This window comes from Nothobranchius furzeri, chromosome 5 (assembly GCF_043380555.1).
Source record: "Nothobranchius furzeri strain GRZ-AD chromosome 5, NfurGRZ-RIMD1, whole genome shotgun sequence".
NCBI classification, from domain to species: Eukaryota; Metazoa; Chordata; class Actinopteri; order Cyprinodontiformes; family Nothobranchiidae; genus Nothobranchius; species Nothobranchius furzeri.
Genome location: NC_091745.1, coordinates 73,856,804 through 73,869,445, shown reverse-complemented (window position 1 = coordinate 73,869,445; position 12,642 = coordinate 73,856,804). Strand labels below are relative to the sequence as shown.

The following is a 12,642-nucleotide window of genomic DNA, read 5'->3' as shown; positions in this document are numbered from 1 at the left end:
TTTTTAAAATGTGGCCTAGAAAATATTTTATTTTTTTACGATTGGAAACTGATTTCTGAGCCTCTACACAGCATGTGAAACTTTGTTTTGGCTCCCAAAGGCCCATGAGAGCTGATAAATGGCCAAACACAACCCCACAACAAAGCCCTACAGTGGAAGATTGGGTTTCCCCACTGCTATGGAAATTTTATATTTCATTGCTTTAATTCTGTTAACAAATGTCCTGAAGAATTCTCACACGCAGACACACACACACACTGCTCTTCGCCTACACTCATACACACACCGGCTCTCTCTCTCCTCTCACAATGACCTCACTCCCATCTTTATCTCGTTGTTTAAATAAACTCTGTGATCAGATGTTCGGGGCATTTTGCCTCGTGCATGTGCCACAGTTATAACTGGTTGACTCGTCTGCTCATTGTCTCCTTCTCTCTTCACTAAAGGAAATGGGTTTATAGATAATCATATTGATAAAATCCCTAACATAATTTGGTCTTTCATGAGCCGGAGTCCCGTCACCTCGTGGCGTGAAGAACCGATGCCGGAGGACTATCGACAACCTAAATCCCCTCCAGCGCTGAGTTTTGCTGGGGGGGTCGGTGTGAGGGTCTTGACGTCGCTGGGAGGAAATGCGGATCCATGAACCACTCAAGACCTGAGTGGAGATTTGGTGAGACAAGTTTGTTGTTTGTTTGTTTGTCTTTGTGGTAACGAGAGAAAATCCTAGGTGACCAGAGAATAAAGGGGTGCCGTCCGCCGTAAATGGGACGGTTTTGACAGGTTCTTTTGAATGCTGTCTGTATTTGGCTTGGTTTTCTGCATTTTAGCCAAAATTAGAAATGCAACTCTGGTGTAAGAAATGAACTAAACCAGTGTGATAACTATGAGATTAAGTGGTGACGTCCTCCTTGAATAGGATGGTTTTTGACAGATTCTCTGAATGCTGTCTGTATTTGGCTTGGTTTTTTGAGTGTTTTGCCAGAGAAATAGAAACGTTACTCTAGTTATCTGTTGTTGTTTGTTTGTCTTAGATGTTGTCTGCTTTAACTGTTGTTCGAATGACTGAGAAAGTGTCTGGACTTGCTTATTCTTGAAGAAAGAAAGATATTACAACTCATTTGCACACGTCTCGAGTTGGTGGTCAGAGTTTTAAACTGGCGGTTCTAGTTGAAGGGCGGATTCGTAAGACTGAATCTGACCTCATGCCGAAGAAAAGATGGTGTGGTATCTATATGGGGGAATAAGAACTCACAAAATACCTTTTGAGTAAATACTGTACATTGATGTAAATTTAAATCCAGGAAATGTGGAAATTATCTGAAAATTATCAGTGGATTGGTGGAAAACATGATTTTGATAACCGCTGACGTGCCACAAATGTGTTATGCTTACGAGGAAGAACAGAGCGTATGGAGCTAGGATTGGGACAATATTCAGCGTAACTTGTACCAAGTTTTGTAACTTCGAACATGTTTCATGACATGTAACTTTGGATTTGTAACTTTGGATTTGTAACTTGTAACTTTAGTTTTCTAACTTGTAATTCTCAATTCGTACTTGTATTTCTTGTTTTGTAACAGGAACATTGTATTTTGTACATGTATTTTTTATTTTGTAAAATCAAACTTTTATTTTGTACATTTACTACTCATTTTGTAACATCAAACATTCATTCAGAAACATGAAACTTTCGTTTTGTAACTAGCAGACTTCCAAATTGAAAAAAATCAAGGTACAAGTTTGAAATCAAAACTCTCAAAACACACATTTCATTCTACAGGTACAAACCTCAAATCTACCGTTACGGATCTTGTTGTCTCGATTCTAGTGTCAGTGGGAGGAACTTGGGTGGAACCAATGAGAGCATGAGTCTGAGCTACCAATCACGCTTCTCGAATTCCTGTCCAATCATTGGGAGAGGAGGGCAGGGTTCTGTCAGAGCTGTAGAGAGAGTTACGACACCAATAGAGCTCCGGACCCCACGTGACTCTCAGTTAGTAGACGCCATTTTGGCAGGTAAAAAAAGGTAAACAAACACATGAACGTGAACGGGATCAGCTTGGATTTTACTTCATCAAGTCACCGCGTCTCGTTATTTGGCGCTATTTAAACCAATGTTGTAAAATTCATTCTGCCCAGCCCAGATGTGCTCACATGTGCACCCGTGAGCCGTGGTTCCGCTGGAACACGTCTGACCTCTGACAGACGCGCTCTGAACTTCAGATCTTCAGCGCGCTGTTAATAGCCGGAATGGGAATCATTTCTTGTTATTTTGTTACATCCACAATGTTCTGTGTGTGAGGTTTACAATGTCAGAACACCTGCATGAGACAGGTGTTAATTACAATCTGCCAGAATGACTCGCCACCTTCAGATTTCTCCAACACCGTTAAGATGATCAAATACGGAACATATCGGCGTGCGCAGGCCAGAGTGCTGAAGCTCGGCGCATTGTTATTATGAAGCTAGGGCACATGTGGAGGACACACGCGCGTGCGCGCGCAAAAATATACTTGTTTTCAATTACATTTATTGGGCCCACTTTCTTTTTCTTTGGCCCACCCACAAATGAGTTTCTACGCTAATGGTGACATATGACAGACTTCTCTGAGCTCCGCAGCCATTACACTTTTCACCTCGCGCACCCCCTAGCGGCAGCTCGCGCGCACCACACTTTAGGAATCCCTGCACTAAAGCATTTAAAGCTTTACCAGAGAATTATTGCAAAGGCACCATGTTTCATAGCAAATAGTATCAATATTAACACGCAGTCTTAAAACTAATGCAGGGAGTTCACAAGCTAACACAAATGCTACATAAATAAAGCAATCAGCAATTGTAGCTTAGCTTTAACTTAGCTATTTCATTTTTCTGGTCTCCCTGTTTGTTAAAACAGTTAAAGTAATAATATTAACTTTAAATATAATTTAGATATGATATAAAGACCACAATTTCTAATACTGACTTGACTGAAACGTTACTAATACCCTTTTTTTAATTGAAAAGCGTAGATTTTCAGAAATTTGTAAGTGGTTTCAATCACTAGTTTTCATACGAGGCTAAAGTTAGCTTCCGATTCGAGAAATGGCTAAAGGGCTAATACACCCAATTTTTCTCTACTCTGACCATTTTTAATCTGCTCTAGCTCAAAAACTAGAATACATACACTCTTCAAACCTGTTTTAGATTATTCTGGGCTCGTAGCAGAATGCATAAAACATAGTTTGTGATTTGTGAAACCTTTCTCTGATTTGTGAAACTTCAAAAAAGACAGATTTATGACTTTATTTTTCAGCATCTGGCCCACACTGGAACTGGTCCTGTGCACCCAAAAATACATTTTTTTTTCTTCCGGCGAAGGTAATGACCCGATGTCTTGTTCTTCCGGTTACGTCATTTCTGGTCACGGCAAAGACGCCAGATGATGTCTGCAGCCAGATGCTTGTGTGAACATGGGGGGGGGGGGGGGGGGGGGGGCACCCACAACTGTCAAGAAAAGGTCTTGGAATCGTATCATCATCACCGACGAAGCCGCCATGTTGGCAGCCTCTGAGTCCTTACTTGTTGCTAGTTACTTCAGACAACAGCGTGCTCAGTCTAGGTCTTGCAGCTTCATTTAATCGATTATTCATTTGATCGTTTATTTTTCAACCACGGTAAATCATTTCTTTCTTGCGAGGTGAAACAGCCCAACGATTTCCTTGGGAAAATGTGGAAAACGGGTTAACTTCACTGGGTGCGTTTACATGCAGCCAGTAAACCTTTTAAAACCCGAATATTCACAATAACCCGGTTCCGCACGGCCACGTAAACACTGCCAAAAACCCGGATATGCTCATAACCAGGTTTTTAAAAACCCGGTTACTACACCTGAGTTAACCCTTTTCTAACCCAAATGTTTGGTCGTGTAAACGCATATCGGGATATCCCCATCAAAGCGTGTGTTCTGCGCATGCTCTGTTCGCAAGGAATCTTGGTCTTTTGAGTAGCGAGACGTCTTGTATGCGCCAGAACACCGGAAGTAAACAACAAGTTGGGAGCAACATGGCGAGTCGCGGCACAGCACCACACTTTTGGGGTGACGAGGAAACCTCTGTCTTCATCGATCTGGTGAAAAGCATGAACATTTTGTCTTTTGTTGACGGCCGAAAGTACAGAGACAGCGAAATATACAAGAAGGTAACCGCAAATTGCGTCTTGATGTAGTCCATACGTCCTGACGCTACCCCAATGTCCGCATTTAAATCGGGTTATGCAAGTTAGAGGTAACTCTTTCTATTTATGCTTGTAAACGGGTTATTCTGATCAACTCAGAAACCCGAATACCAACCTTAACCCGATCATAACCCGGATATTGGCTGCATGTAAACGTAGTCACTGTTTTCTGGCTTGGAGGCCTAACCACGGAGACCAAATATCTGACATAACAAAGTCTCGTCGGCTCACTTGGACCGCAGCTGTAAGGCGACCAAACATCACCTCCCACAGTATTTCAGTCTTTTTTCCCGTCCCTGTGTAAAATGCCCCATTTGTGTTTTTCCCTTAGTGCTTATTCAAATAGAGAATGAACACCATGTACGGTAAATGGTCTGTATTTAGTTAGCGCCTTCAAGAGTTCCACAACCCCCCCAAGGTGCTTTACAACACAATCAGCCATTCACACTCACACACAATGGACCATGAGTCACACCCCCTGCAGGACGCCCTGTCTGCTCTGGAGAGCAGCTTCAGTCACAGACTGATCCATCCTCGCTGTGCGAAGCAGAGATACTGCAGGTCTTTCCTTTCTGCTGCTGCTAGACTCTTACATGGTCACTGCTAACATGGAACCCATACATCTGTGACATTCCACCATACAAACATAATCACCGACATGAGCAATGTTACTACTACTATCAATATTATGTGCAATAATTATCTCGAGCATCTTAACCTACAATTAAACCCCCGTGTGATATCGTTTGTGTGCTACTGATGCTCTCCTCTGTCCTTGAGCTGTTGCAACAATGCATTTTCCCCACTGAGGGACACGCCAACAGAGGTGAGGCTGAGGTACACTGGTGCCATCAGTTCCTCTGACCGCCACCAGCAGGCAAAATGGCTAAGTGCCTTGCTCAAGAACACAACGGCTACGTCAGACTGAGCGTGACCTCGTTTAGCTTCGTTACTGAAAAAAATCAAAGGGACGACATTCCACACTAACCTCCTGTCGTCCTCATCTCCATCCACCAGCTGCTCTTTCCATCTCGTGCTCACGGTGAGAGCCCTGCGTCTCCTTATCCCCACCTCCCCCTCCTCCGCATTCCTGTCTTCGTCACTGGGTGTGGGTGAAGGTGAAGGGTTATTTGAGGTTACACGAGCCTGGTGGTTTGATCTAGGACTGGCTGGATTCATGTCCCTCTTTATTCCACTTTTCCCCCTTTCCTTGGCCCTCTCTAAAAGGCCCTCCACAGGAGAGACGTATGAAGTGGAATTAAATCCTAACCCGGGAGGGTCCTCTTCTTGGGGTGATTGGTACGTTCTAGTCGGGGTCACAGGGAGCCGTCCATCGCTTAGCATGTTGGGACTGGAGGCACTTCTCATGCCTCTTAAACTAGGCCTTGATATCTGGGGGTTCACTTCTGGCTCAGTGGATTCTGAAACGTTCCGGACATCTGTGGAGGCTCCTTTGTTCGGTTGGCTCGGTTTGGGGCCCACTTTGGGAGCTTGCTGTGAATCGGAGACAAAGACAACAGGAAGAGAGATTCTTTTGTAGTCCGAGTTGCAGTCCGAGTCCGAATTGGACGAGCTGTTTGAGGCAGACACTGATTGACCCAAGTCCTGGCTGAACGGCTTGGAAGTCTGATTAGCGGGACTCGGATTTGTGCTCCCTGGCCTCCTCTTCCGTAAGACGGGTGACTTTAAATTTTGTGGGAAGCCACGGACCTCTAGAGATTCTAGGTCTCCAGACTGACTGGTTAAGGAGCTTCTCCTGATATCCGAAGTCACAAGCTGCAAATCCGAGTTGCTCCTTAATAAAAATTTCCTATCCACCGACGGCTTTAGAAACTTTTCTGTGGAGATTTGGGGCTTGTTGGGAAGTTTTAAAGTGTTCTCTTCATCTGTCGGATAGTCGATATCTGGTATCTCATCCGGAAGTTTGGGTGGTCTAGCTGTGGGGAGCCTCAAGGGTTCTGCAGGTTTATTGGGTGTTGCAGGATTGACTCTTGAAGAATTTTGCCCTACGTACTTCCACATCACCATCGGAGTCTCAATTATTTTATCTTCATCCTCAAACTTGTTTAAAACTTGATCTCTTCTTGCCATTTCTATCCATTCGAGTCCTTTAAAAGCTGGCTTCCGACCCAAATTTGTCTTCTGACCTGATTTCTGGCTAACCCTCGGGGAGTTTCTTAAAGTTCCTCCAGTGTCGTTAGCAGGCACTTCCTCTGAAGACTGAGTTCGTTCTGGTTCTGCAAACCCATTTAGTAACAGATTCATTTTCAGAACATCGTTGAGTTCATCCATCAGAGTCTTTTTGGGAGGTGGAGGAGGAGGTGGAGGTTTTTCTTCTGGCTTCGTGTCGTTGGTCGTGACGTCTGCGGCTGGTTTGGTCTTCCGTTCAAGCTCTTTCAAACTGTCCACTCTGTATTTCTCCTGCTCTCTCAGGTTCATCAGGTTTTCCTGACAACAGAGTAACACCAAATATTAGATTTCATATTTGGAATCAGGTTTGTACCCAACAAAATCAAAAATGGTCAAACGATGAAAAAAATGACCAGTTGTGTTGACGAAGCCCAGTTTTAAATATTCTATGCAGTTATTTCATAGCCTCCATAGGTGTCATATTTTCAGAATAAAAGTAATGAGTAACAGAGTCATATTTAGAAAATAGCTGCACATAAATTAAATATGGTTTTCAGGAGTCAAATATTTATTGGATTTTCAAGGCTCTGAAAAGTTTGCTACCTTAGAAAACTAGACAAAAGCCCGAACAGCCAATCACAGCGTTCTATGGTTACAGAAATACTGGGTAGGCTTAGCACCAGAGCTGCAATGGAGAAAAACTACAAAGATGGCATCTGCTCAGGAACAGCTTTGCTATCAACTTTGGACCATTTAGACCTGGGGCACGAGCAGAAAGAGGTACTTCTTCATCTAACCAAGGTGATGTAAGCGGAAAGGTTTTCTATTCTCCTCTCTGAGGATTCAGTAGATTTTAGTCTACTAAATCTGCATTTTGTACAAGTTCTCACCTGTTTCTTTGCACCTTTTCTCCCTCGTAAATGTTTCTATATCATCTGAAGACAATCTGAAGACAATCCATCTCACAGTCGCAGAGATAATTAAAAGCTTTGCTGCCAGTGCGGTCAAAGCTAAATCAGACCAGAATATTTGGGTTGATAATTCTCTCTGTCAAATTGTACCTTTGCCTGTTGGATGCTGGAGACCCACAAGGAGCATCTCTCTGGGGAACTCGCCACGAGGATGATGACATTCATAGCACACTTGAGCTCACCGACTTCCACCAGAGCAAATGAATCTAAAATAAATCATCAGTTTGTTCGTGTTTATGAGGTTTCTGTTGTTCTGTCGTTGGGAGAGTTACTCACTGCCGTCTTTTAGTGCAACGCAGGAGGTTCTGTCGAGGGCCAGAGGAGGTCGAGCCACCTTCAGCCGCTCAACCTTCTTCTGGACTTTAGTCAGAAGGAGCACGTCTGAGAAGAGCAGAGCCACCAGCTCCAGCTTCATGGGCAAGAAAACGTATCACTAAATAAATTGGACTGAGGAAGTTAATTTAAAGAGCAAGTCACCCCCTACCAGAGTATTACCCCACTCCCACTTCCTGGTTGAAAAATGCAACAACACACACACACACACACACACACACACACACACACACACACACACACACACACACACACACACACACACACACACAATAGCACTGTGACATCATATGGTACCAGCCAACATCATAGAGTTCCTCTTAGCCAATAGCGATGACAGATTTTAATTAGGATGTAGTGCAGAGTTTTTACCTGAAGAGGGAGCAACACTGACAGTTTTAGACAGAATATTCAAATTTTAACCAAGATGCACTAAAGTGCCACATTATTGACCACACATGTCTACAGCACAATTAGACACTCATTTATGTGGTTTATCAGCAAAGAAACGTTGATTTGGAGGTGACTTGCTCTTTAAAACACAGAACTGGAAAGCACCGGTTTGCTCACTTTGCTGTCCTTTCTGCCTCGAACCTTCAGGTTCTCCTCCAGCAGCAGCTTACGAATGACTTCAGAACCCACTCCACTGATGGAACACGTTAGATCGAACTGGCAGATCTCTCTGACAAGCTGTCAAAACACAAATGTTGATCATCAGTGACGAAATTAATTCCAAGATCAATAACTCTGAGCAATCACATTTTAATGTATTTTTCTTACCTTGTCGATTTCTTCATTAATTCCCTCCACCTCATACCCCTCCACCCTCTGTGCAGAGATGGAGAGTGCATATTCGTCATCCTTAACTTGCATGTAGTGGTTGATACCTTCCAGAAACCGGTTCACGCTGGACAGCTGGAGGGGAACACAGGGAGAGAAGGCTGCTGTGAGGAAGAAAAGTTGAGCATCTTTAGGAAGAACATTTGCTACTGAATCCAATCCTCACCATCGCTCTGAGGGTGAGCTCCATGTGAGGTTGCTGCGTGTTTTCCAGCACACTTTTGAGCAGCAGGGGGTACTTAGTGATCCTCTGATGTGGTTTAGCCTGCATGTCTCCGAGGCGCATCCGCTCACACTGAGGCTGATCTTCCACCCACTGGACAGTCCACAAAGCACAAAAACATCAGCAAATGGTAAATGGCCTGTATTTGTACAGCACCTTCTTAGGGTTCTACAACCCCCCAAGGCGCTTCACAACACAATCAGTCACTCACCCATTCACACACACATTCACATGCTGGTGGGGATGAGCTATAACGTAGCCACAGCTGCCCTGGGGCGCACTGATGGAGGCGAGGCTGCCGAGCGCTGGCGCCACCGGTCCCTCCGACTAGCAAGCAAGGTGGGTTAAGTGTATTGCCCAAGGACACAAATGCAGCATTCTCTGGTCGGAGCCGGGATCGAACCTGCAACCTTCCAATTACTGGACAACCTGCTCTACCCCATGAGCTACTGCTGTTCCTACAAGACTTTGAAAACCAAACCTAAACAGTGACTTCTGTTTTTTTAGGTATACATTTAAAGGTAGAATATGTAACAATTTAATAAAAAGCTATATGTAAAAAACTAACAATAAAATACCTCCACAGGTGTTTAGAGGTGTGCAGAATGAAGGGACAGTGTTTCCTTCAAAAGCTATAGTTTACTTAAAAAAATAATCAAAAATTTGTTTTGACGGACACAACAGAGTTTTTATGTTTACATCTATCAGCCAGTAGAGGGCACTATTGCGAGTTTCCAAACAGTCAGGCTCGGCAAAGCAAGGCTGGCGCTGTAGAAAATGGCGGACTTGGCAAGTCAAGCAGCTGTTTCTGAGCCCAGAAGTTGTCGTTATTCTTCTCAGAAGAGGAGAACCCACAAAAGATCTAAAACCAGGTGAGTTTAGGTAAAGTCTACAACAGACGGACCCAAATGAAATATTTTTCACAGCATCAAAACGCACTCGCAAATGACAAATGTTCTCATGGATAATAGGCTATTGTTGCAACTACAACCTTCAGACACTAGATGTCGCTTTGGTGTTCATGCTCCATATTCGACTTGTGGTTTCATAGAGAGCCCAAGTCTCCTCCCTTTCCGGTCGGCTCATGGGTCCCCGGAAGAACGAAAAAATGAATGCAAGTCAACGGGGCTAAAACGTTATTTTCTGATCCGCTTTGCCTTACGCCCTGGTTCACAGAAATGTTGTACTGCAATTTAAATGAAAACTATTGATGGGTGTTTCGACCATGCCTGTCACGTACTTTGAGATTTATCAGCTTGTAAAAGTTTGTAATTAGCATGACTACACACCAGAAATCGGCACGTCGCCAATGTGACGTCACCGCATAATCTCTTCTCCCCTAGCGTAGCTGCTAGTTGTCACATGACCAGATTTATGGTGGTTTTTTCCTCCTGTGGGAAGTTCGCTGAATTTACAGCCCTTTTTCCTCAATTTTCTCCGTGTCTGGTTCGATGACGTCACTTTCGTGAAGCGCATTTGCAGTCCTGGACTTATTTTCACACAAAACCTAAAATAGCGTTTCCCCCTGTTCAAAAATGAGCGCGTTCTTGGTATCAAAATGTGACTTTAAAATTCACGGACATCAAATGTGAAATCCATCGCACAAAACAACCGGAATTAGAAAACAGCATTTTTAGCCCTATTGATTTTTTCATTCTTCCGAGGACCCGTGGTCCGGAAGTTGATGGGCGTGACTTAGGCTCCCTATTAGAAGCAATAACCTCAGACAAAAACAAAAATAATCAGATTCACGAAACCAAAGCTTAACCCACTGATTGTTTGAATGCAGAACTGCAAAAGCCAAAAGTTTCTAAATGGCTGTGATGTTGGAGTATTGTCTCACTTCGACCCTTTGAACCATGGACGTAATTTGGGGGGGGGGGGGGGGGGGGGGGGGGGACACAGGGGGGACAGGGGGACATGTCCCCCCCCACTTTTTCCAAAGTCAAGTTTTGACCCCTGCAATTTTACCATCCAAAAACAATATTACTTTATATTAAATTGACACTGGTTGAGCTCTAGGACCAAGCAGAAAACAACCTTTTGTGTTGAAGCCTGTTTCCTATTAGAACATACTGTAAAGATACCCCTCCCACCGCCACCCCCGTGTCCCCCCCACTTCTAAAGTGAAAATTACGTCCATGCTTTGAACACCCACCATTTTCTGGTAAACTGAGTTTTTATCTGGAAACCAAAAAGCAGCAGAACTGTGAAAGTATGAAATAGCCACCCAAAAACTAAAAGTACTCATGCACGGCAGACGGTTTACACCAAACAAGGTGCTTCTGATGGTCCGTTGAGGTGCTGGAACAGTCAGTTTAAGGTAAATCTGCTCACTGAGTCAGGCTTGGCTTAACTCTGGTAATCTAGAAATCTCTAATGGCTGACTCATTTTGAGACAACTTCTGTGTGACAAGTGGTTATTTGAACCAGACAGCACCTTTATCAGTCTGCCGACTCGGTTACTAAAACATCATGAACCACAGAGCCACAATCAGCAAAACTTTGTAGATTTTGTTCAGCTTTAATCTATTAACTGCAAGAGAGTGTTTTAACACAAGTGTGGAGAAAACAGTAATCCCTGTCAGTATTTAGGGAATATTCTTGATGATGAATCAACGCTAAATGAACTTCACCTGCACAAAAGCATTAAAAAGTGGGTTGCTCTCCATCTGCCTGCGCGTGAATTCAAGATTGTTTTCCTCCTCCCAGCAGTAATCGTGGTAAGCAGAGAAACGCTCGTGGAACTGGAGAAGAACAGAAAATATTAAAGAACATTAAAGAGAGCTGATGCATAAAGAAAATAAACAACCTCACTCTGATATAGTTGTTTTCTCATGTTGATTTGAAGCTGAATTAAAAAAAATGTTTTTATGGAAAGCTTTCTCTTCATTTTGAGGTGTGGGTGTCTGTACAGGATGTGAATACAGCCTTAAAACCTTTCTAATGTGCAGCTCATAAATGCAATGGAAACTTTAAATGAGCACTTTAAAGGGTAACCTATCTTTCTAGGTTAGTTTTTTCTTGTACAGCAGATGTTTTCTTGTGTGAAAAGACAGACACAGGTGTGTTTCCAAGTGGAAAAGTTTTGCATTATTATATCTCAGGCCCTTCAAGATGTTAAAATGCTGTCTGCAGCGTTTCGCCGAGGCTTTAAAGTTTCGAAAAAAGGAAGATTAGACGGCTACTTCAAGCATATAATGGATCATGTCACAAAGCTCCGCCCATCAGTTACATTTCTTGAATATGAAAACGAGTTCGCTGGACTCTACTGGCCTCCACGTGTCACCAGATCTCAATCCGGTGCAGATTCTTTGGGATGTGGTGGAATGGGTGGTTCTCATCATGGATGCAACCAGAACCTCCTATGAAGGTTCCCAACATCTTGTTGAATCAACAACATGAATATTTAGCGCAGAACTGGAAAGGCATGCCTAATAAATTGGCAAGTAAATTAAATTATCGGCCAATTTTCAAAGCAGAAGAGAGCACATGCATGAGTGAGTCCAAGGTAAAAGTCCAGAACGTCGTGATACAGCATCTACAACAAGTCTCTTTAGACGTTTGATCACACACAAGCAGGTGCACAGTTCAGGTTTACGCAGATCAGAAGGAAGGCGTGTGTTCAAGCCACAGTGGGTGAAACATTCCTAAATTGTTTAACTGTAACGTTTATATGTTACTGGGGCACTCTGCTTTGGTTGTTTGGACCAAATCTTAATTAAAAACTATTAGAAAATAAATGGTGGTTAAAAAGCTCCCCTGTGGCAAGGCTCCAGGGGGTGGATGAGATCTGCCTGGAGTTCCTTGAGGCTCTGGATGTTGTGGAGCTGTGTTGGCTGACGCGGCTCTGCATTATCGCGTGGACATCAGGGGCAGTCCCACTGGACTGGCAGACCGGGGTGGTGGTCCCCTTATTTAAAAAGG

The 12,642-nt window shown here is 43.6% G+C and overlaps 1 protein-coding gene across 2 annotated transcripts in view; it reads right to left on the bottom strand.

The window, feature by feature from the left end:
- plekhg6 (pleckstrin homology domain containing, family G (with RhoGef domain) member 6) overlaps positions 1-12,642 on the bottom strand; it is a 34,820-nt gene that overhangs the window by 12,180 nt on the left and 9,998 nt on the right. For both annotated transcript variants that reach the window (XM_015950208.3, XM_054741042.2), the window contains 7 exons: positions 11,352-11,462; positions 8,659-8,808; positions 8,433-8,567; positions 8,223-8,342; positions 7,596-7,728; positions 7,410-7,525; positions 5,207-6,666 (listed from right to left, as the gene is read on the bottom strand). In XM_015950208.3, coding sequence (XP_015805694.3) covers positions 5,207-6,666; positions 7,410-7,525; positions 7,596-7,728; positions 8,223-8,342; positions 8,433-8,567; positions 8,659-8,808; positions 11,352-11,462 — 2,225 coding nt within the window. The remainder of the gene's footprint in view (positions 1-5,206; positions 6,667-7,409; positions 7,526-7,595; positions 7,729-8,222; positions 8,343-8,432; positions 8,568-8,658; positions 8,809-11,351; positions 11,463-12,642) is intronic.